The sequence below is a fragment of the Tauraco erythrolophus genome, chromosome 6 (genome assembly GCF_009769465.1).
Source record: "Tauraco erythrolophus isolate bTauEry1 chromosome 6, bTauEry1.pri, whole genome shotgun sequence".
NCBI lineage: Eukaryota > Metazoa > Chordata > Aves > Musophagiformes > Musophagidae > Tauraco > Tauraco erythrolophus.
The window spans coordinates 18,398,070-18,423,094 of NC_141470.1; the positions used below are offsets into that span (position 1 = coordinate 18,398,070).

Below are 25,025 nucleotides of genomic sequence, written 5' to 3' on the forward strand. Positions count from 1 at the left end.
TGGCGCCGCCCCGGGCCCCTCACGGCGGCGGCGCCGCGAGTGCCGGCGGGCCCCGCCAGGGGGCGCGCTGACCCTCCTGAGGCTGACGTGGCGCGGGCGGGGCGGGGCGGCCGCCCGGAAGCGGCGCACGTGGGGCGCCGGGGCCATGAGCTGCCGGGCGGCGGGTGCTGGTGCTGCAGGTGGGTCCCTGGGGACGCGCTGCTTCCCCGTCTTCCTCTTCCTCCCTCCTCCTCTTCCCATCTCTTCCTCTCCCTTCCCCGCCGGTCGTAACGATCCCCGGCCATGCACTCTACAGGGGCCCGCGGGCCGCCCGCCGAGGAGGAGATGCCCGAGCTGTCCGATGACGAGGAGGCCTGGGAGGAGGAGGAAGAGGAGGAAGGCGCCGCCGCCGAGGGCCTGCGGACCCGCTGCCTGTTCTGCGCCAGGTGGGTCCCGAGGGTGTCGGCGCGCCGTCGTTGTCGCTGCGCTCCCCTCTCGCCCGGCGCAGGGACTCGCTGAGGCGCGGGCGCACCCGCGGAGCCCCTCCGAGGAGGGGGCTCGGTGCGAGCGCCCGAGCTCGGCCTGCGGGAGGCGGCCGCGTCAGGAGAGTAAATAACACGTAGTTTGCAACCGTGCTCTGTAGCTTGTCGGTTTTGTATACGGCCTTTTGAGAGCCGAAGGTCTTAAATCCGGCCAAAAGTCTGTTAAACCCAGACTAAAGGAGGGAGAAACAACGTGGAAAACAGATAGTTCCCATCTCCTCACCCTGAAGTAGGATGGAAGTTTTTCAGTTTATTTTTCTCTGTCATCTTTTCGCTTTGTTAGTAAATAGATGAGAGCCGTTGCTGTGATGCCGCAGATCCAGCTGGCCAGCTTGCCTCCCTGGGCATGCAGTTCTCGGGGTTCAGGCTTAATGCTGTCTTTGCTCTCAAGGAGTTTTTGAAAGTTAACAGAGTTTGTGTTTTTGCCAAACAAAATTTTGGGGTTTATTACCTTTTGTTGCAAAATGTTTTGCAAACAAGTTGAAAGCTTCTTTGTGAGGCATGTGAATAAGTAGGTGCCTGTTCATCTTTTCTCAAAGGCAAAAATGATGCATTTGAACACGTTACCTAGTGGGTCAGAGCAGAGCATGTAAAGCTCCTAGGAGTGTTACAGTTTATGAACGTGCTAATGCTGCACATTTAATAATTTGTTATTCCCAGGTTGTTTAGTTCTGCTGAAGATGTATTCTCTCACTGCAAAACAGAGCATCAGTTTAATGTTTGTGATGTGATAAAGACGCACGGTAAGTTTTTTTCATGACTTGTTACTTCCTTCTGCGTTATCAGTATCTCTTTTAAAATAAATTGCTAAGATTAGCTTGTTTCTAACTGACTTCCTGGTTGTAGCTGAAAATACCAAGATTGAGCAAGATAAACTATTCTAGAAAAATGCTTATGTGTTATCTTTGTGTTGGCTGTATGCTTTATCAACTAGTAAAGCTCTCGACTGGTAACAAAAGTAAGGTTGATCTCTGCTGGCTTGTGCCAAGTCCCCACTGCCTGCTTGATCAACCTGAGCCAGCCCACTGCACGCTGGAGTAAGAGTTATTTACCTGATCTGCTGGGAACTCTTGCCTGACGAGGGATACTGTGTTGACTCCAGAGCTTAGCAGAGACCAAAGTGGATGTACCCACTGAGAGGTCAACTTACTAGGTGGTACTGCTGGTGTCTCTTAAGCAGTAGTTTGCAGTCTTGGCTTGTGTTCCCTCAGGTGATCACAGGAAGGCTTACCCTCCCATGTCTGTTTCATTCTTTCCAAGTGAAGTTTAAGGTTGCCTTCACTTGAAGCTGCTATCTATTTAGGCTGAGATCGTGACTGAAGGAGGATATGTATAGGAGGACGTATGTGAAGCAGGGGGGTGGTTTAGAAGAGTTCAGTAAGTGCTGAACTACTGAGCCTGAAACCCATGTAGAGGAAAGCAGGGGAAGTGGAATGGTATTGAAGAAATGCTATTGTAAGAGTGTGCACTGAAAAGGAGAGAGATAAGGGGATGGGAACTACATGAAGCATTTAGAAATCTGTATGTAAAATTGTAAAATCTGGTCTATTTTCTGTCTAAAATCCAATAGAAGGTATTTTGAGTTTAAGTAGTATCCTCGCCGTTCTTTAGGAAAGTACAGGCTTACATTTAAACTACTGTTATTGCTGAGCAAAGTGGCAGTTTTAAATCAATATTGGTGTGTATGCTTGATGAGTAGGATCAATTTACATTTTATTAAGCAGGAAGCTAAAAATACACGTAAAGGAGCACAACAGCCTAAAACGTCAACAAGGTAGCTCATAGGAGATGAATGTGGCTGTCCTGATGTAGCTGCTTGCCAAATGAATGAAACCCCTGTTCATAATCCACATTTACATGTGTTCCATTCTTAATCTGTGGTAAATGTACTTCTCTGGAGGGTGAGAATTTTCTGATTTCGTCCTAAAGAGAAGAAAAACGTAGATGGCAAACTTAAGATAGGAAGACTGCGCAAGATAATGATGTACACCCCAAGGGGAAGCTGACCAATTGAACAAGTAATTAGTATTTATATAATTGTAAGATGTTTGTGGGTTTTCTATAATGCAAATTCTCTCTCTTCATCCTGCCCCATTTCTTTCTTTTCAGGGCTTGATTTTTATGGATACATTAAACTAATCAACTTTGTTAGATTAAAGGTAGGTGTGCCATACAGTACTTCCGTATTCTGTGTCTGGAGAATGGAATATCAAGATGCCACGCTTTCAATTTGCCCTTTTTTAATGACTGTATGAAATCTTATATTTCTAGAAAGATGAAATTACAGGAATTAAAATAGCTATTGATTAGTTTATTTAGATGTGAAGTTGTTTTCATTTTAAATATATTTAATTTATACGAGTTTTATTGTTTCCAGAAGAGGATGCTCAGACTTGCAAAAAGCTCACGCTATGTAGTATCATGTTGTTTTGTTAATTCATCTTAGGCTTTGGCTCTGCTGTCTCGCTCCAGTAATATGTTCGCTTCTTGTCTCAGTCCTTACGTATGTGTTGGTGTAAAAGACTTTCCTGGGGATATGAGCTGGCCAGACCCCTACTACATTGTTAGTAAGGACAATACCTGTTCCCTTAGGTTGCGGAACGTAAAATTAATCTCTATTAAAATAATACCGGAATCAGGAAAGCTGATGGAAACCTACAGTTTTAAGTTAGGCCTGGGTGTTTTGTGTATTCTATGACTTTGAAGTATGTTCTTTGGTTGTTTCGAAGAAATTTTGCTTTAGTTTTAATACCATGTTATGTAATTAAGCTTTTTTTTTACTTAAATCTTTAAATCTTAAATTCTCAAATAGTTATTTAAGGTGGAACTAGCTATGCAGAGTAAACATGGAAATGGAGAAACTGAAGTCCGGAGTCTGACCTCTTCTTTCCTGACAAAGTATTAACTGGCTAGATGCAAACAGGAGGGAATATAGCATTTCTGAAATTTGTCCCTGTAGCACTGTTTGTAAAAACACTTGACGTGATTAGTATCTTGGCTTTATTGATTAGCTCTATTGTAAGCTGAGGATCTGACGTGGTCAAACACCTGAGTAAACTTGGTTTCTGATTGCAGTGTAATCCTACAAGTATCCTTCAATGTCTGTCAGTCTGCTTTGCTTTACTGCTTGTACTGAATTCCTTGATCCTGTAGCTTCCTGGGCTTTGGGATGCAGACTAGCTCATAGGTGTAGTTTTATTCTGTTCTCTGGTCACCATAGTTGTAGTGTCAGTACGCTAAGGTGAGTACTTGTCAGAGGCAGGATGGAAGCCAGAAGTTCATTTCTTCACAGTTCTCACTAGTCATGCTTTAAAGTAGTATCTTTCTCAGCCTTTGCTGCAAAGATACTTTAATAGTGCCCCATTTATTTTAATAGATGGGAGAACAGTTCTTTGCCTTATTTTCTATAATGAAATTGAAAGGCTGGTGTTTTCAAACAAACGTAGCTCACATGATCTTTTCCTACTGTCTAGAAACCAACGACAGCATATTTGAGTTCACTCAGCAGCCCACTGCCTTGGGAAGGAGAGGAATATTTGAAACCAGAGCTAGAAGATGATCTCCTGCTGCAGTTTGGTAAATAGATATCTCTCAGTACGACTGTACTGCCTTGTGGGGGTAAATGTGGTATTGGCAGAGTTCCTGTCATACGAAACGTCATCAGTATTATTCAGTTGACTTAAGTACATGAGAAAGTCCACGTAATAGCAGAAGTCATGATGTTAAGTCACGCTCTGAAATTTTTACCACGTTTTATGTTGGTTTTTAATGGCTAAGATTTCTATAGCCCTGTGTTATTATCTGCATTAACTTACTGTAAATACCATGTTCATAGCAGAGATGCTGTACGTAATAACTAAGCAGGTCAAAGAGGCACTCTGCCCAGATTTCACTGGAAGATTTATAAAGCTTTTAAAACTTCTAAATGTAGATATTTAAAATCAGATGCATTCATTCAAAAATGTATGCTAGAAGTAAGGAGCAAGGAATTTGGCTTGTTTGAACTATCTTCGTTTTATACAGGTTCTATATTGAAGCAACCTGGTTTAAGGTGCTACAGTTGCATAGAAGAATTTGCTTCTTTTAGTGGTTCTAGCGATCAGTACAAGCAACCTTAGTTTCTCTTTCATGACAGTTCATCAGATGGTCTTGAGAGAATCCAGTTTGACTTTTGAACTTATTTTTGCTGCCTGTGATCCTCTCACTCTCTTCCTACTTTGCACTTGATTCTACCTCTTTCTTTCACCTAAACCATAAGGTGCTATGGGCTTGTGGATTTTTTTCTTCTCCAGACAGTCTGGGATGCAGTTCTACCCTTTTCTCTGCGTGATAGCAGAGATAATGCGTGGTAGAGGACATTGGTTAGTTACTTCAGGAATTTCATGTTTCACTGTATCAGCTCTTGCCTAATATATACTCTTTGCCTAAGCTATAGACCTTTGAGATGCTTCGAGGTGCCATTGCGGTTGCTAAAGGGTTGTGGAGGTGATCTGAACCTCTGAAAACTTATTTTAAGTATCTGTGGTTTGTTTCAGTTCCATGGGCCAAATAGTCAGTCTTCCATGATTAAAAGGAATTGATTTTTTTTTTTTTAAATGAAGTCTTTGCCCAATAAGCTCATTGTAACTTCTTACTACATTCAAAACCACGGTAGCACCGTTCTGTTTATCCACTGACATCTGTTGAAGTCACTAACTGAATTTAGCAACAGGTGAATGGGACCTAGTGCTGAGTCTGAGTTTTGGTAGCTAAAAAGCAATGTTTCATTTATATTTAATCTGCTTTTTCTCTTTTGAGTTTTGTGTGTTCATAAGCTTTAGAAAAGCCCAGGAATTGGTTGGAAAATTAAGAGTTGCTGCCTACTTATTCAGATATTTAAAATTTATGTACCTTGTTACCTTTTACCATTACCAGCCCTATTGGCCTCAGAATAACATAATTGGAAAAAATAGAGAATAGGACTGTAATTAACTTAATTACAGTCTAAACCTAATTTATCTTTTATCAACTATCAAACACTAGTGTTTAAAGAAGCCTGAATTTTGGATTTATTTATATGTTAACCTAGGTCTTCCTTCTAACATACTTGCTTTTACTGAGTAGTATTGTGTTCTGTGGTTAGTCCTATCAAATTCAGTGATGCTTCTTGTAAAACAGACTACTTCAACAAATCATCCAGACAGAAATTGCAACACTGAGAACATCATACGTTTATGAGCTGCTCTGAAGCAAACTGTGACTCATAGAAGTCTTTTTTTTCTACCTGTTTCATCAGATATAGATGATCTTTGTGAACCTGCAGACGTTTTGCCTTCTAATGGTTTAAATGATACCATGATGCTCCTTGAACAGTTAAAACATGCAGAACACAGAGCAAGACTTGCCGAAGCGGCCTTGGCTAGAGCACAAGATGATCTTCAAAAAATGAAGTAAGTGTTTGAACTGAAGTTTTTTTGGGGTCTTGTTTTTTTCTTTAGTGTTTTAGGTGAGATGAGATGTTCGTGTTTACAGAGCAATAGATATTCAAAAAAGTGGTAGAATGTAACTATGGAGTAAAACTCATGACTTGTGTTCAGACCATAGGTTTCACTTTTATCTTATAGATGATTAGTAAGCATCTTGTAGATGATCAGTAAAAACTGCATAAAACCTGCACAAACTGAAAGAACAAGGCATGCTTAGGAAAGCTAAATAAGCACATGGCTCAGAAACATGTATTTCGCTTCAGACCACTCTGTTTTTTAGATACTTTTCTGTTAGTCCTTTAAATATGAATTTAAACATTGAAGATGTACACAATGGAGAAGAGGGAGGTATTGACACATTAAATACAGGACTCTCAACATTTTGAGAGATGGCTCCAAACAATCATTGTTACTAGTAGAATCCAGTTAAAGTTTGGAGAAGCCCTCAGTGAAATGAATAAACCAACTTTTCAGCTACACTTATTTTCAGTTTCAGGTGTGGGTTCTGTTAGCACGTTCAGTGCATCACAGTCATGAATCGGGACGTCCTCATAGATGTACACGCTACTTCTAAATCTAGAGGTCCTCAGAATATAGTTTGCTGATGCTCATGGTTAAAATGGGAATATAAACTTCTTTTTGAGTCACAGGTTTAAATCCTATACAAACATGTAATTTCAAAATCCTGCTGATTGGGCACTGAAGAGCTGAAGTTGTGTGTAAGAGACTTGGAAAAGCAATTCATATTCTTCTGTGGACAAATAAAGTGACAAAACCCTTGTTTTTGTAAAATACGTTTGAGGGTTTGTTGTATGTTTTGAGAGTACACACTTGATGTTATTAGTATCTAAGTATCCCAAAATAAATTTATGTGTTTGTTCAAATCCTACTAGCTGTGAACAATTATACGTGTCAAAAAGGAACAGTTTTGTCTTTGGCTGGGTTTAACTTTTGCAAGTACACAAAGATATCAGAAGAGTACTGTAATTCATCATAAAGAATAAGAAAGAGAAGGCCAATGGGATACTGGCATGTATCAAGAATAGTGTGACCAGCAGGAGCAGGGAAGTGATCCTGCCCCTGTACTGGGCACTGGTGAGGCCGCACCTGGAATATTGTGTCCAGTTCTGGGCCCCTCGCTTTAAGAGAGATATTGAGCTCCTGGAGCGAGTCCAAAGAAGGGCGACTAAACTGGTCAAGGGGCTGGAAAATAAAACTTATGAGGAGTGGCTAAGGGAGTTGGGGCTGTTTAGGCTGGAGAAGAGGAGGCTGAGGGGAGACCTGATTACAGCCTACAAATACTTGAGAAGGGATGGTGGGGAGGTGGGGGAAGGACTCTTTACATTAGTGATGGGTGATAGGACAAAAGGAAATAGGTATAAGCTTAGTCAGGGGAGATTCAGGTTGGATGTTAGAAAGTATTTCTTCTCTGAAGGGGTTGTCAGCCACTGGAATAGGCTGCCCAGGGAGGTGGTTGAGTCCCCATCCCTGGATGTGTTTAAGAATAGGGTGAATGATCTACTTAAGGATATGGTTTAATGGGAGATTAGGGATGGTTGGACTGGATGATCTCTAAGGTCTTTTCCAACCTAGAAAATCTATGAAATCTATGAAATTGGTCACTACTTGGAAAACTTGGGGGTTTTCTGTATGTTGTCTTATTTTTATTCCCTTTTTTTCATTTAAAAGAAAAGTCATTTCAGGTCATCAGTTGCAATTTCTTTTCAGCTCTCTAAACTTCAGTCAGGCTTACGTATATTTCTTTTTGAGGTTCATATATCAAATTATCTGCTGTTGTAAAAGGGAGCCTTTAATTGTTCTTCGTCAATGCTGGCTCTTCAATTCAGCGGGGTATGGCTGGCAGCAAAATTAGCCAGATGAAGAGCTGATGAAGCAGCACAGTATTAAATTATGGACGGATGAACTAGTGGCATTGTAGTAGCCTGTATGTGCTGAAATTCATAGTGATACTGATTCATGCTGAAGGTTGCTCTGCTGAAAGAGACCATCTACAGAGGTTTCCTTTCAGGTAAATCTCTATGAAATAGAGATAGCTGAGAAGTCTCATATGGAGCAAGAATAGTGTACAGGACCTTGATCTACAGTAACCTGTTTTTCTGTTGTTTTCTGTCATGGATATAGGTTTATACTGGTATTTAACAGGCTGGTTGGCTGACTTGAACTTCTGGAGTAAAAAAAGCTAGATCCAGGAGTTTTCTCATGCTATACCTATCTACAGAGACTTCTTGGAGGACTAAGTAACTGTAACTTCTTTCAATTGCATTATACAGGTCTTAATTTCTAAGATGTGGAAACAAAATATTTTAGGCTTTTTGATGGCAGCCTGTCCAGGATCAGTCATGCAGCTCGCTAGAGGTTGCTGCCCTCTGAGCTCTGGAATGATAGCATGAGGATGCTTGCTGGTCAAGTATGAAATAGTTTCTGTGGAAATGTTTTTCCAAGTTTGCTAGACTGAGTAAATTTACTGAATTAGGAGAATTGAAAGGGGTACGATGTAAAGACGGGTAGCTGGAGGCCTAATGACATTTTTTTTTTCCCCCTCACAAATGGTAACAGTTCTATAAATCAGGTCACCTTCAGCATTATATCTAACTTAGGGATTTAAGTTGGATTAAGCATGGCTTGTATATCCTGAAGTTTGTCATCTGTGTCCTGTTTAGTGGTCATGGCTTTTGGTTTTGCTTACCTTGAGTTTTCTTGATTAACAAGACAAGAGGGCAGATCTGTCTCTGGAGTTTATTTGGTCCTTATTTTGCTTGCATCAGCTGGAGGAACTGTTGGCTGAATCCATTTTAAATAAGTTTAAATTTTAAATTGGGTTTAAGTCTTACAAAATGCTAATTATACTTAAATGTATGTCATAGTATCTATTTTTTGTAAGTTTTGATTTTTATCATTTTTATATTTATCTAAAAGTAAGGAAAATGCAAACTGACATGGTAAAGAGCAATATTAAAATTGATCCAGGTCTTACCTATGTGTCAGCGAGTATAAGGAGTTTCTGTTACTGAAGAACTTTTCATATGAGCTCTTCTACCACCTTCTCTTCCCCATTCAAACTAGTTAAGCAGAGAAGTATTTGACATGTCAGTACTGGGATAGTATTTTTTGGTTTTGCTTTTCTACACGGGTGGCACTGTTAATGAGATGTTACCTACAGCTTCTCTACAGTAAGTTCCTATTTAAGGAAGTATGACTGCTGCTAGAGGTGAGCTGTGGCTCCTTTGGAGTGGTCTAGGATGCAAGCTTTGCTGATGTTGGACTGTAGACTTTGGAGGAATATTGTCTGGCTGAAGCATGTTTGCTTTTTCACTTCATTGTGGGTATAGTATGAGCTGCTTGCCTGTCAACTTTTAATTATGTTTTCAGGATAAACCCCTTGATTTGTGTATTTTGTCATCAAAACTGCTGTGAGGAATGAGAATGTGCGTATTAGGAATGCAGGGCCGCAGAGGAGGAAAAATAAGCAGCATGAAATTAAAGTAGTAAATTGAATTTTAAGCTCTGGTTTGTTTCCACCTGAATGCTTCAGTTTTCAAGTACTTTATCCAACCTTCCACTCACCGTGCAGCCTTGTATGCTTTGTAGTTCTTGTGCTGTTTGTGGTATCGAGTCCATATTTTCAGTGCACACCCTAAAACACGTTTGTTGTGACCACTGCGCTACTAGCTGTGGTACTAGCGAATGCAAATTAAAGAATTCCTCCTTAAAAATAGAAACGAGGTCCGAATGTTTCACTGCTGATATTTGCTGGTTGAAAGCAGACAGTAGTCACTGCAGGAGGGTGATGGATGGAGAATGATGGTGCAGCAGCTTAGAGGAGCCTGCAGAGGGAGGTTGTGCACACTTAAAACCGGTTCTATTGTTGTCAAAGCCCCTGTACAGGCTGGGTTCCTTATCTCTTTCAATCCCCTTCTCCCCCCACTACTCCCACCTCCTTTTCATGATGCCATAAACATGTCTCAAGGGTACATTTCAAATTGATTACAGACAATTTGCACAGGATTTCGTGATGAACGCTGATGTCAGGAGCAGCTCATCATCCAGCGCCATTGCAGACCTTCACGAGGATGAGGATGGTGTTTACTTCAGCTCCTATGGGCATTATGGGATACACGAAGAGATGCTAAAGGTTAGAAAATCGTCTCAACTGTATCTTAGTAGGACCAAAGAGAAAGGATGGAATGAAGTGGGCTGTGTGCCCATAAATATACTGCAGAGCAGCTGCATTTTTAACCCTTTCTATACATGATTTTTTTCCTTGGAATTGAGTTGAGAGATCTTTTTCCAGTTTTATTTCCTTTGTATAAATTCTGCTTACTGTAGGTGAAGCATTAAGAACATAAAATGATTTCCTCTACAGATATGTTTTACGATATCTGTGCCACAACTTTACCTTGTCAAAAGCAGCTTTTTTCTGGGTGCTTAAAAGATAGAGGATAAAACACGGTACAGACAGTGAATGTTTTTCTTGAGTTTATATCTTCCTAACAATTGAAATTTGTCAGGCAAAACTATTTCTCAAATATTGTGGTTTTCTGTTGTATTAGGTAAACAGAAATTGCTGATATTTGCGCACAGTTCAGTGTATTGATAATGTAACATTGAACAGCTGGAAAAACTATATGATCCTTTTATGTGATAAAGATTGAAAAACTGCTTAAAACTCTTCAAAGGCAAACCTGTATATGCTTTTTTACCTTAAAAAAAAAAAACCACGACCAAACACACACAAACCCCAACTTTATAATTGGCAAGTAAATCAGAATCTCTTAATGTTTCCTTTCAGAGAAAATATCATAGTTGTGAAAGTCATAAACAGTTTTATCATTTTAAGGCATGAATAAATAAAATTCCTGCCTAACGTAGAGATAGAACATTAAGTTGTGAAGTGACTTTGTCCGTACAGGTAGCGTATGAAGTTTTCTCCTTTGTAAATCATTTAGTGGCCCCAACTAAATAGAGAAATACACATGAATATGTGTTAAAAATAGTATGTGGTTAATTTTAAAGTAGGGGTGGGGGGGATGGATTTTACAGGAGCACAGCGATGTCTGCAGATGTAGAATAATGTTTTCTAAAATGTATAGTCTAGAGAAATATATTTAAAGTCTTGAAGATAAAAAGAAATGTTAGAAGCTTGTATTTGCAATTGTTTAAAGGTGATGTTTGAGATGTTACAGGCTGTAGAATGGGGAAGCCTTTCTGTTTGCTAATAAAGCTTATATTAATTCTCCATCTCTGCACAAGGAGATAGGTACAAAATCGTGTTTTATTGGTTTCAGGCAGTGTTTGTCAGAATGCTTTTAAGAAGACTTTTGACTTTACAAAATGTAGGAATTTTTATCACGTGTACATTAAATTTTTTCCTATATGCTAAGCAGTAACTTTATTTTTTTTTGTCTACCTCATTTGTATAAATATAGTGGTATGCTACACTGAAATTTTTAAGAAAGGAGACTTGCTGTCTGAATTTTAAGTCTGTTTCTGACACAGGCTTTTGAAACCTTTTTTTTCCCTTATGCCTCGTAGTGGTAAGACAGAGTTTCAGGTTTATTTTTTTTTTTGCAAATTCTTCAGAAAAGGGGGAAGACTATTGTTACTTTACACTGGCCAAATGGTTAGTATTCTGCTTGTTCTGTTTGTTTACTCGATAATTTCTTGACTATCACCTTAGTAAACCATTTTATTTAAAAACAAAAAAAAGCTTTACATTGAAATGATGACTGAGAGAATGGAATTGATGAATAGAGAGACCCAAAGTGAATGACTGTGTCGTACTCGAGCAGCAGTGCATATAGTAGAGACAGCAGCTAGAATTGTATTGATTAAGTTGGGGCAGTGCTGAGGCAATGTGAGTGGGCAGGGTATAAGGCTGAAAGCTTTCCAGCTGACTGCTTTCTCGATTGATGCTGAACCTTCCCTTTTTTTTTTTTTAACTTTTTTGGTTGTTTCAGCAAATCCTATTATATACTGCAGTAGAGGTGAAGTACTAAAAATAGTTGCTCTAAAGATAACACCATAGTAAGCCAGTATGATTTTAAAGGATTTTGTGGGGTTTTTTTTCTGAATTCATGTTAATTACGTATAATTTTGAAGTACAATTATCTAACATCATCCCTAGCTGTTTCTTTAGTCTCTGTGTGTCTGTGATATATCCTCTTAAACTTAAAACTGAATTTTAGGATTTTTAAGCCTCAAAAGTTTTGTTTCCAGTATTTTTATGAATATATCTTTTGTTCTCAGTCTCTGATTTTGATCATTTTTTTTAAATAAAATGAACTTTGCTCTTTCTCACTGGAGAAAATTTACTTAGTTTCTTTATTGTTTCTAAAATTCTTACCTGCCATAGTAGAAGAATGTTAACTTAAATATAAGCGGTTGGATTTTGTATTTTACTGTTGTTTATAGGCGTTTCTTTACTAGAAAAAAATTGCTTAAAAATTTTCTTTTGCTTTACTCTAACACTTGAACTGTAACAGCAATTCAAAAATCTATCCGTGACTATCAATTTGTGTATCTGCTGATGCATATTAAGATAATCAATGTTTTAATGTATTACCTTGCTGGTAGGTTGTGCTATGCTGTTAGCTTTCATATAGTAAGATACTATAAAAGTGTAGTTATATGCTTGAAAAATTACAGCTTCTCAGGTCGCATTGTATTACAAGTTTATTGTATTGGGCTTTCATACAATGGACTATACACTTTCAATTACTAGCTTGTCTTCTGGTTTGCAAATTTGCAGTTTCTTCAGAGATAGAAAAGGTTAATCTGATCCATAAGTGTTTTTGAAGGCATCTGTGTCACAGGAGTGTCAGAATAAAATTATACAAAATGTTTTATGAGCTTGTGACTCAAATTTTTACCGTTGTATAGAAGGTTGTTATGCAAAGTTGATGCAGTATTGCCACTCCATTACTGCTGTTCCTGGAAATTGGTGAAGGGGTATTAAGAACTTTGAAACATCAAAAATCAAATGTGTCAGGTCAGAAAAGTGTAAGCTAATTCCTTATTTTTCCTCCAGAGGCTCAACTGGCTTCATTTGCAAAGACATTAAATTCTGAAAGAATATCATATGGGAAGTGTCATGATTGCAGAGCCTTTATAAATACAGTAGCCACAAAACACCTTTAGGCCAAGTTAAAAAGCAAGTTTCTCAGCATTTTTGAATGGCATGCTGTACATAAGTAGAAAAAGTGAACGTTGTTTTTTATTCTTTAAATCATAGGATAAAGTGCGTACGGAAAGCTATCGTGACTTCATCTATCAAAACCCACATATCTTCAAGGACAAGGTAGGTAAAGCAGCGCAGAAGATACAGTAATTTCTGCGCTTTATTTTTTCTCGAGTGGTAGAAATCTTTCAGGATGGCTACTGCGTGGCTTTGGGAATGCAGTAATGCACAGACAAGATTGGATTTAATGTCCTCTGGCTTTATTAGGTGGTAGAGTGCTATTCGACTGCTGGAGGGTGCACAGTGCTGATAACAGAAGTGCTGATCGCTGTTGTCATTGTTCTGTGTGCCATGTCGGGATGTTGATTAATTATGTTGGCCGGGTTAAGTAGAGCCTTTCTTGTCCAGTATGTTAAGTGGACTCTATCTTAGAGGGCCTCTTTACCAGAATTGAAGTGAATTTCAATTTGTACCTGATAAAGTAAAAACATCCTAGAAGCACTGTGTAATTAGAACTGGGAAGAATTCATACGCAACTGATTTATTGAATTAGTTTTTTATGATCTTCTGTGGTTATGACCCTTGCACAGTTACGATCCTCCTCATGACTTCTGTTTCTGCTGGCTATTTCTAATGTTGTGTTCTGAGTTACATTGTGCAGCCTTCTGTTCTGGATTAGCTTTCCTCCACTTAGTGCTTATGGATATTTCTCGATGTGAAACCAGCACGTCTAGGTTCATGGAAGGCAATCACTGTTGATTTTGGTTTTAATTGAGACTTTGTTAATAAGAGATAATACAAGGCTTCAGAATAGTTGTGTAAGTAATAAAAATGCACCCATCTGATAGTTCCTCAGTTGGAAATTGTGCTAGATAAGGTTTCGTCCTAGGCAGGAGGTATTTCAAGGTAGATAGGGCATACTCTTTGAATGTTTTAGCTCCATTTTCTTTTGGCAACTACAGCAGAAAAATAGGAGGAAAAGATTTTCCTTCCTTTTTGCTTCAATCCATGTCACAAGTTTGTTTCTATGAAGCATTTCGAAGCTCTTTAGCTATATTGAGAGAACAAGCAAAAGTCGTAGAAACATTATACTGCCAGCTACATAAAAGATGCAGGCGACTGTGTAGCTGGGTGGCTTATCCAACAAAGCAGAAGAATCAGTAAAGGAAAGAATTTAGTTTCATGGATGCCCCTAAAATTGATAACTGCAGGTTTTCACAGAGTAAAACTGATCTTAAGTTATACTGAATGTATGTCCCGGTAGAACAGTAATTTTTCAGGATTGACTGTATTTTTCCTCCACTATAGGGACATACTGGTAACTTCTGACCTCAAATTCATAGTGTATCCAAACTCATCATAGTGTGTTGAAGTTGAGAAAGAAAGACTCTCAAGTGCTTCGAGTTCCCAACAGCTTCTATCCAAGTGACCAGTGCCCCACTAAACTTCTGTATCTGACTAAATGTTGATGTAGCTTTCACTTGGTGTGCTGTTATGGAGAATATGTGGGAATTTTTTTTTTTCAGAGATCTAGCTTTGAAGTGGTATCTGTTACAGACTTCTGCTGAAGGAACTGTTAAGATGTTTTGCTTAATTTCTGTGTCATATGATACTCTCAGAACCATATTAATGAGTGAAACTTCCAACTTGAGGAAATATGCTGGAAGTATGCTGTTTTCCCTTAAAGTTTGATTACAGTATAAAAAAAAGTGAGTAAAAGTCTGATACCATATTTCCTAGGACTCTCATACGGTATTCCTCCCTAGAAAATATGTAGTGATGCTTTTTGCTGTTTCTGAAAGGACACCTCTATGCATTTAGATGATGGATTTGAGGTGGGTTGGGAGGACCATGTTCAAAGAGCTTAGTTGATCGTACTAGCTTTTGATGCAAATCTGTAGTATCCCAAAGAGGTGTGATTGCGTGGTAACAGATGATAACAGAATACCTAGGTTTGTTTATTAGGCATACTTTATTCAGAACCAGCCAATGTGTTTTTTCCTCTCTTGGTTTTCAAAAGAAGTTATTAAAACTGGAATGAATCCTGCTTTCTGCCTTTATTTTCAACCTGCCAGATGCACTTCAGATGAAAATAGGATAATTTAGATTACCTAGCAGGAGTAGTGAAGGTGGCCTTATTCAGTAAAAGGAAATGTGATTTATTATACAGCGAGAGCATTTTTTGGTGGAAAAGTAGTTGGTTAGACAAGCCCTATTGCCATACTTAGTTTTGTAGGATACAAGTTTGAGGCAGGCATCAATGCCATATTGAGGGGGAAAAATAAGGTTTTAAACATTGCTCTTGCTAAAAGTTCATTGATGGAATTAATTTAATTGACCAAATTACCTGACCTCCTTTTTTCTGAATTTCAAGTAATTTGCTCTTCTGTTGCTAGAAATAGACTTTGTTTTTGATTAGGCTGTGGAGAAGGATGTGATGCTGCAGCACACTGTAGTGTAGTCAAATCACCAGTCTAGCTGCTCCAGATCTCTGGTGAGAGGCCATATGTGATCACTGCAAGAATGCGTTAGCTGTAGACCCTTGTCCTTAGACTAATTGGTGATCATTCTGCTTGTCTTTCTGTTCCTCAGATGTGTTCCTGCTTGTATATTTTCTCTCTTGTGCCTTTTTCTCCACCCCCATCCCCTGCCTAAGGCTAGATGAGCTCCATCTGGATTTTTAAGTGACCAGGGCAGCTGTCCAAAGTGGTGTCTGTTCTGATTTTTTTCCAATTTGTGGTGATTGCTCTCTTTCATGCAACTGTACATCAAGATCATTCTTTCACAGAGGTTTGTTTTTGGCTCTGACTTCCAGCTTTCGTGGCTCAGCAATTTTGTTAACTACCATGGGTAAAGTGTTAGAATAGATGAAGTTAGGGGGTGGGAGACTTTAGCAGCTGCAAGGACGTTGATTTTTACTTTCTATTCCTGTCTCTAGAAGACTTTAGCCTAGGGATTTCTGTAGCCAGTGCATACTCACATGTAACTTCTGAATGAGTTGTAGAATTGACTCCTATTGGAACATAGATGCAAAGAATTGCAAGTGGAACAAGTAACTCTCTCCACAACTTGCGTGACCAGCCTCTACACAAGATGCTGTAAAAAAAATTCATCACCCTAATGTTTTCTAGTCTGATTCCAGATTGTAAGTTGCTCTATGAAGACAAGTGGCGGTCAACTCTGCAGTCGTTGCTTCCCAGTACACCACAGCAGAAGCTCACTTACTGTGCTGCTAAGGATAAACAGCTGGTTTTATTCATGCTGGCTTCAGAATTGCTGCTCTGTATCTATCATCGAAATGTATAGAGTTGTATGCAAGGCAAGCAGGCCTACTGTGCAGAGCATTCAAGTGCTTACTTTGATACTATTTGTCAGGTGAAATCTAAAAGCGCACACGCAAGTCTTGGTTTTGCCAAAGCAAGAACGCTCCATAGCTCATAAACTAGAAGGTTTGGCAGTAGGGTGTGTTATTGCCTTGAAATATTTTGTAAAGCAGGGTTATAGTTCTCAAGTGTGGGATTGATTACTGAGTGATTTCATGCTTTCTTTGGAAAAAAGTTGTTCAACCTGGATGTCGTGGGTTAGGCCACTCCGGCAACAAAACCCCACACAGTCGTTCACTCACCCTCCCCCACCCCCAGGAATGAGGGAGAGAATTAAAGGAGAAACGGGAAACCCGTGGGTTGAGATAAGAACAATTTAATACAGATGATTTAATACACAGTGTAGATGCTCACCACCCCCTCGTATGCGAAGCCTGTCTCGTCCCGAAGCTGCAAATCCTGGACGAACACGAGGCCCCGAAATAGAGAGGGGCAGAGAGAGAGAAAGTACTCCGAGAGTGGGAGTACTGGGAGAGAGCGGAAAAAAAAAAGGCAATAGAGCAAAAGCACAGAAGCACAAACAAGCAGAAGCGGCGAAAGACCCAAAGCGCAAAACGCCCTTCTTTCCGGCTGACCCTCACTTTTATACTGGGCATGCTGGGCATGACTCTGCGTGATATGGAATACTAATTGGCCAGTTTGGCCCTCAATCTTAAATTCCACCACAAATCACAAGGGGAATCGTGGCCCCCTTGTCCCGGCTGTGTTCCCCCTTTATCCCGCCGTGCTTCTGCACTCTGGCCAGGACAGAAAAAGTCCTTGGAGTTTCACTTCCAACTACAAACATCAGCTTGCTATCAACATTCTTCTCAGAGCAAGCCTCTGAGTAAAACCAAAACACAGAGCTCTTCTAGCTGTTAAAAAGAAGAGCTAACTCTGTCCCAGCTAAAACCAGGACACTGGAGTAGGGGAGGCTCCAGGGAGACCTTCTAGCAGCCTTCCAGTACCTAAAGGGGGCCTACAAGAAAGCTGGAGAGAGACTTTTTACAAGGGTGTGTAGCAACAGGACAAGGGGTAATGGCTTTAAACTGAAAGAGGGTAGGTTCAGGTTAGATATAGGGAAGAAATTCTTCCCTCTGAGGGTGGTGAGGCACTGGAAAAGGTTGCCTGGAGAAGTGGATGCCCCATCCCTGGAAGTGTTCAAGAACAGGTTGGATGAGGCTTTGAGCAACCTGATCTAAGGGGAAGTTGTCCCCGTCCATGGCAGGGCGGTTGGAACTGTGTGACCTTTAAGCTCCCTTCCAACCCAAACCACTCTGTCATTCTATGATGCTACAATTTGTTCCTGCTGTTAGAATGTGGATGTTGCTGGTTTAGGAAGACGTGTAGAAAAGTCGTAGCAAGGGAAATAAATGGAGGTGAAAATAAACATCATATTCATTTCAGGTGGTTTTGGATGTTGGCTGTGGAACTGGAATACTCTCCATGTTTGCTGCCAAAGCAGGTGCAAAGAAAGTGATTGGAGTCGACCAGTCTGAAATCATCTATCAGGCTATGGACATCATTAGGTAGGAAGAGTTCTGAGAAAAGTATGGTAAATGTTGCTGTAAAAAGTTATTAAAATGCTGTTTCTAGTTTGTGATCACTTATCACTCGGTGTGTCTTTTACTGAAGTCCTTCTTTGTCCCAGGAATTAGTACAGGTTTTGATGTGGGGTCAAGTTGTTTGCTACTTTGATAGAGGTAATTAAAACCTCTGCTGCGTTGCTGCAGAGGCTCCATCTGTCTGCTGCCTGTCCATTTTCTATTGCTATGCTTTAAATGTTGCTACTGATAAAATTGTAAATTTTTAGATAACAGAGTTGAGACACTGTTCCAAGAGGATGTGAGATGCTTTTTCTGGCTGAGCTACTTTGAGTTAAAGAAACAATTCTGATGCAGATAAACTCAGTAAAATTGTATGAAAATTAAACAACAATATATATGTTTGTATATAGAAATTTTCTGTAATTATGTAATTTCTATGATTTAATTCTCTATCTTATAGCAAATTAAACAACATTTACTTGGTTCATCTCTATGTATTTATGTCTTCATGTTGTAGCTGTTTTTAAGCAAAAGCTTGTCATGCATCAGTTAACTTTTACCAATTTTAGCATATACGAAAGAAACATGTCATATAGCTTCCTTTGGCAAATAGGTTTTAGAAGTATATGTTACTTTAGTTTTAACTTGTGGAAAACCTTTCTCTAGTAAGGTCTTCTGTATGTTGCTATATTTAAGGGAGACTCTCTTTGTGAGAACAGTTAAGTGTCTATTACCCCTTACTTCGTTTCTTGAGAAACCTTCTGTCTTCTGGCTTTCGTGCTAATTGGAAAGTGGTTGGTTTCTCTGTAATAATTTCTATAGTTTGACCAAAAAATCCTATTTGTAGAGCGTGCAGATAGACATACACACAGTCTGCGGAGTCCCTGAGAGAAGTTGTTTCCAGGAGAACTACGAAGATGTTTCATGCCACGTAAACTGTGATGGAAAAATACAGGGTGGAAAGGACCCCTTTTGTTGGGGAGCATCTGGTCCAGTCTCCTGTCAAAACAGGCTCAGACCCAATAGGTGGCTAAAACCTCAGCTGGTCAAATTTTGAACATTGCTGCTTCTCTCTGAACTTCTTTGGAAAATGTGTGTCTTCTGACTCTTCTTTCTCACTCTTACTTTTGAAGTATCAAATGGTAACTCCCATTGTTACAGCTTGTATCTTTTGCCTCTCATCCCATCCTTGTGATACCAATGTGGCTCAGTCCTCTCTTCACCCTCTAATAGGCAGAGGAAGACATCAGAAACCCATCCCTTAACCATCCCTTCTTATGGCTGAACAAGCCCAGTTCTCAGCTTCTCCCTGTGTGTCATGTGCTTCAGCCCCCTGTCATCTTGGTGGCCCTTTCGCTGCACTTGCTCTGATATGTCAGTGTCTTGTACTGGTGAGCCCACAACTGGACGCTGTACTCCAGATGCAGTTTTACAAGTGTCAAATTGAGGGGAAAGATCACTTTCCTTGACCAATGACTACACAGACACACTGCAAACTTATGTTCAGCTTGTTCGCCGAGCCCCTCATCAGGTCAGGGTGGGAATGGGAGGCAAAGCTGGTTTCTGACCAGCAGGAACCAATCTGTACTGTTTCATGGGGTTATTCCAGCAAAGGTGCAGGTCTTCATTTTTGCCTTTTCTGGATCTCTGAGGTTCCCGTCAGCCCGTTTCTACAGTTTGAGGTCCCTCTAAATAGCAGCCCTACCCTCTGGCATATCGACTGCTCCCTGCTAGTTCAGTGTTATCCACGGACTTGCTGAGCGTGTGTTCTGTCCCATTAGGTCACTAATAAAGGTGTGTGTTAGTATCAGAACAAGGATTGAATCCCGAGGGACACCTCTGGTACCTGTCTGCCAAACTTTGTACTCCTCTCAGCTCTTGAACCTCAGTTTTCTGCCATCTAATGATTCATCTATTATTAATGCATTTATTATTTATCATATATTAATTTGTCCATTCCGCATTTCACCAATTTACCTATAGAGGATATTGTGGGAGACTACGAGTATATGTAAAAATGAAGCAATGGCATCTGAAGACTTAAAAAGTATTTCCTAGCATGAGATAGGAGAAATGTTGGTGAAAATGTGTACTGTTGATAGCTGAGGTGTGTAGGTTTCTTTGGTTTGTTGTTTTTTTATAAGAGCGGCTATGAAAGAAAGTCAAGGTAGATACTGAGGAATTTGGGATTGACAGTTTTTATGCAAGTTTAAATCGTAGAGAAATAAGGTTGTCTAGGCGGAAGTTTTAGGTTAGATACCACTTCACACATTAGAGATTCAGCACTGCACACTAGGATGCTGTGGAATTATTCTATTAAATAAATGCCTGTTTAAGAAAAATACCAAGAAAAGCACCATAGGTGCAACTTGACCAAAATGCTTTTATGGCACAAGAGCTCATTCTCTAAAGAGAACTTTTGACAGGAGCCCTTAACATCTTCAGAGTGGTTACAAGTGTGAAATGCTATTTTATTTCTAATTTACTAGATGACAAACTTAGGATTGTTCATATCTTTCAACAAGCGCTCAAAGAGTCCTTTATGTGTTATTTATACTCAGAAGAGGATAGAAGTATCAGCCGATACATACTACCTTTGGTGAGAAGAAGGGCAAGCCTTTAAGAAAAACTACAAATCAAAACTCTTAAACTCTCTTGAGAATGATGAATTGCCACTTGAAATACACAGCGAACCATCACTGAGGCTACATTTATAGATACCTTCTGCTATAAAAGGTTCAATTCACATTAAAGTTTTTAATTCGCAACGATTTATATTTGTCTTGTTTAAACCTACTTTTCCTAAAGGAATAAAGCTGACAAACTTGTAATGGAGTAACAAATATTTGTTGGAATACTAAACAACTCTGTGTTGCTTAAAAATAACCACCACAGTGTAATTCCACCTGTGATTAAAGTACATATTCAAGAACTTTTGTCCCTCCCAGAATTGGCGTTCGTTTCTAGCATGCTAATTACTAGAACCAGTGCAAGCCTTGTGTGTAAGTAAACTGGAATAAGTGGCTTGAGTGGCGTGATTCCTTCCCAAGGTTGCATAGTACATTTATTTTTAACTAAATGCTTCCCTTCTCTCTTTCTTAATGTGAATAGCTGCCCGTAAAATTTCTACTGCAGTGAATGACTTGATTTTTGTCGTTCATCACTGTTACACTAGAACAGAGTTGAAGTATACTACCTAAATAGCATCTCAGCGTTTTTTTCTACAATGTGTAAATGACTTTTTTTTTGTACCTTACAATCGAAAACAAGTAGGTAATGAATTAGTCTTTTGCCTCTCTTCTGTTTTAATTCATGTCCTTATATGTGGTTATTTAGGAAGTTATCCTTAGATCTCTTTTTGTCCTTCGTGAAATATTGTTGTGGGTGATAGCTCTTCAGTGTTTTATTTCTCACTTTAAGCTTCTGATTTTACTTCTGTCTAGAGCATTAAATGTGATATTAATGATGAACTGCTACTCTTGTAACAGAAGACTGCCGTGTATAGAGTATTTAATTGATCTTTCCAACAGCCCACATGTTCAAGTAACCCTTTGAACCTTTCCTTTCCCTCCCTTCATTCTGATCGTTCTCCCATTGTCTTTTAGATTGAATTTTTAATGTGATTACTAGTCTCCATTGAAAGCCAGACAGAATGCAAGAGTAAGGTATCAGGATAGGGAGGGAAGGGACAGAGAGAAGAACTGCAGCAGGAAGATAAATTTCCTTGGTGGAAATACTTTTCTGCCCTCCATAGGAGTATCTATGGTAATAATGGTATGTGCAAGAAAGACTAATATGGTTTGCCAAGAAGAAAAAATACTAAATTTCAAGTAGTAATGTATTTAGTAATTTCACTATCATGCAGTTTTTGTTTCAAAAACTGTAGACACGTCACAGTGACTACCTTCCTGCTTGTACAGAATGGTTGTACCGTTACTTGCGTATGGGGTATTACCTGACTGCTGCACTTACTAAACGTTGCAGATGATTTTGGCTGGAATCACAGTGGGTAGGATGCCTTTATTGTGGAATAACTGATGTAGAGGGAATATTTGTTCTCAGTGACTTTGCAGCTAGTTTTGTTAAATAAAAAAACAAGTCATGCAAAACAGCTCTGTAATTTCCATTGCTATCCTAGTGTGATGAGTAGGCTCTAATCACTATAGACTTAAGCTACATGGGTCAAAGAAGGAGAATTGGGGAGAAGCAACTCTGCGTAAAGAGGAGCGTCATTTTAAATTGTAGTCTTCTCTATTTTCCTGGTTTCTGAAGCTTACACATTTGTGTGCACAGCACGTTGGAGGTATACAGATGTACTGTCTGCCATCTTTGCCTGGCACTTATTCTGCTGCAATTTTTGGCTACTCGGAAATGTTCTCTCTGAACCAGTATAACTGAGAAGAGGAATATTACTTTTTAGTGCTCTCTTGATCAGTTAAAAAATTATTGGGTGGAAAAATGCAAAATACAAACAATATCTCTTTCTTGACAGCATAAATTGGAAATATCAAGTAATTTGTTTATGTTGTGACTTGCAGATTAAATAAACTTGAAAATATCATTACATTAGTCAAAGGAAGAATCGAAGAAGTGGATCTGCCTTCGGAAAAAGTGGATGTCATTATATCTGAATGGATGGTAAGGGGCATGAATATCCTTTTCAAGACAGTTATTAACAGGAAAAAATGTGTCATTTCATTTCATTTGAAAAATGATTCTTTAAGCAATGCTATTTTTTTAACCAAAAATTTATCATGCTTGCAGCAGTGTCTTTGATCATGTGGGAGATGGGATGATGGTCCTGATTATGTGGTCCTCAGATAGAATTCCTGATCGCTCTTGTTCACGCTCTTTCAAGTCAAGGTTCTCTTAAGTACAGTTGAGCTGTTTTGGGTACAGCAGTAAGTTTCTGTTATGTAGTTAGTGTGTGAATCTACAGAAGTACTCTGTATTCCTCAATACTGCTTTTTGCAGCCACTCAGATGAAAGTAATGGAGAAATATTGTATTAATCATCTAGATAGGTCATTCTGATGAATAAAATACCTTTAGTTCTGTCGTGGGTTAGGCTGAGTTCGGCAACCAAACCCATGCAGCTCTCCCAGTGCAGTAAAATGGAGAGGAGAGAAAAATGTAATAAAAGAGCTGAGGATCAAGACAGGAACAGAGGAGCACCCACCAACCACGGTCCCGGGCAAAAGAGGCTTTTTCTTAATGCAAAACTACTTATTAACAGCTACCTAGAAAGAGAAAAGCACACAAAAACGGTTACTTAAGAGAATAACGAGAAAACAAGGCCAGGTCTTAAAAACAACACCACTCCCCCTCCCTTTGCCTCTTCTTCCCGGCTCTACCTCCTCCCCCCAGCGGCGCAGGGGGGCAGGGAATGGGGGAGCGCAGGTCAGTTCATTCCAAGTTGTTACTGCCGCTTCTCTTAAAGGAAGAGGAGTCCTTACACCATTGTCCCTTGCTCCAGTGGATCTCCTACTCATGGCGAAAGCGTGAATCCTGCCCGCTGGGGGAGCAAATCCTTACCCCATCGGATTTGCCCCAAGTGTGGGCTTTACCAGTCCTGGGCTTTTAAGGAGCCGCAGCCACTCGCTCTGGCGTGGGTCATCAACAAACTTTAAATGTGCTCTGGCGTGGGTCGTCATGTCGACCTTAAATGCGTCTCCATACAGACTCTGAATGCGTAAAATGCGTAGATGTGTCTCTGCCTGTGCCCATGATTCACAATAGTCTCAGGCTTAGGCATCTCTTCCCGACGTGGGTCATCCACTGGTTGCGAGTGGGTCTCTGCTTGCCCCACCGAGGACTTGTTTGCAAAGGGGCTGCTCGCAAGGGGGACTCAGCCGCGGCACACGTTGTTCCGTCCTATCTTCACTGACCTCTTATCTGTGTGGCCGTTTCTCTTAGATTTCAGTCCTGTCTGGGTGAACTCGGCCCAGTGGGCGCCCCGGCAGCGGGGCTCTCCCCGAGTTCCCCAAGCGGCTCCGCCACCGCCATCCTCGACGGGGCGGGCATTGGGCCCAGCCCGGGCCGCCGGCCCGGCCGGGAGCAGGGGCCGTGCCCCCCTCCCTTCTCCTTGCTCCCGGGCAAAGGCACACCTTTCCGGTTCCTTTGTCCGACGTAAATAGGGCAATTCGCAGAGGCGCCGATTGGCTCAAGCCCCGAGGGGGATGGGAGTCCGGTCTGATGGGCAGCTTCTGCCACCCGGATTCCCCCCCCCACTTCAAACCATAACATTCCACCCCTCGCCTCTGCGGATTCCCTATTGAGGCACAATTTCAGTTACATCAACAAGAACACAGATTTTGCAAACAATATTGAACAAGAACAGGCTTTTCATAAACAATCCACCCCTGGTACCTTCACCAGTCACAACAAGCTGAGCTTTCCAAGGTCCTTCTGTTTTTCACCACTATGCAGTCCATGTTTTGCCCGTTACCTTTCCCAGTCTCCATCCCTATCTCGAATTCCTCAGCGCCACGTTGGGCGCCAAAATAAGACTGTGGTGGGTTAGGCTGCTCCGGCAACTATACCTGACACACTCCCCTCTCACCCTCCCACACCTCAGGGATGAGGGAGAGAATCAAAGAGGAAAAAGAAAAGAGACCCGAGGGTTGAGATAAGAACAATTTACTACTACCGCTACCAATATATGTATATACAGATATGTACAAGGATAAACATATGCAAACGAGTGATGTACGGTGTGATTGCTCACCACCCCTTGACTGAGGCCCGTCTCGTCCCGAAACTGCAATCCCGAAACAGATAGAACTCGATACCGCAATCCCGGACGAACGGGAGGCCCCGAGACAGAGAGCGAGAGAGAGGGGGAAAACACTCTGAGCACCCGAAAGTGAGAGTCCCGGAAGGGCAAAAGCTCTTCTTTCCGGCTGACCCTGACTCTTATACTGGGCATGACGC

General features: G+C 40.5%; 1 protein-coding gene across 1 annotated transcript in view; it reads left to right on the forward strand.

Moving 5' to 3' along the window:
* The first annotated feature begins 282 nt into the window (after positions 1–282).
* Positions 283–25,025, forward strand: part of PRMT3 (protein arginine methyltransferase 3) — a 69,419-nt gene continuing 44,676 nt past the window's right edge. Inside the window, exons 1-9 of the mRNA XM_086612896.1 lie at positions 283–425; positions 1,182–1,264; positions 2,631–2,680; positions 3,995–4,097; positions 5,797–5,950; positions 9,998–10,139; positions 13,239–13,304; positions 17,954–18,075; positions 22,632–22,731. Coding sequence (XP_086469022.1) covers positions 283–425; positions 1,182–1,264; positions 2,631–2,680; positions 3,995–4,097; positions 5,797–5,950; positions 9,998–10,139; positions 13,239–13,304; positions 17,954–18,075; positions 22,632–22,731 — 963 coding nt within the window. The remainder of the gene's footprint in view (positions 426–1,181; positions 1,265–2,630; positions 2,681–3,994; positions 4,098–5,796; positions 5,951–9,997; positions 10,140–13,238; positions 13,305–17,953; positions 18,076–22,631; positions 22,732–25,025) is intronic.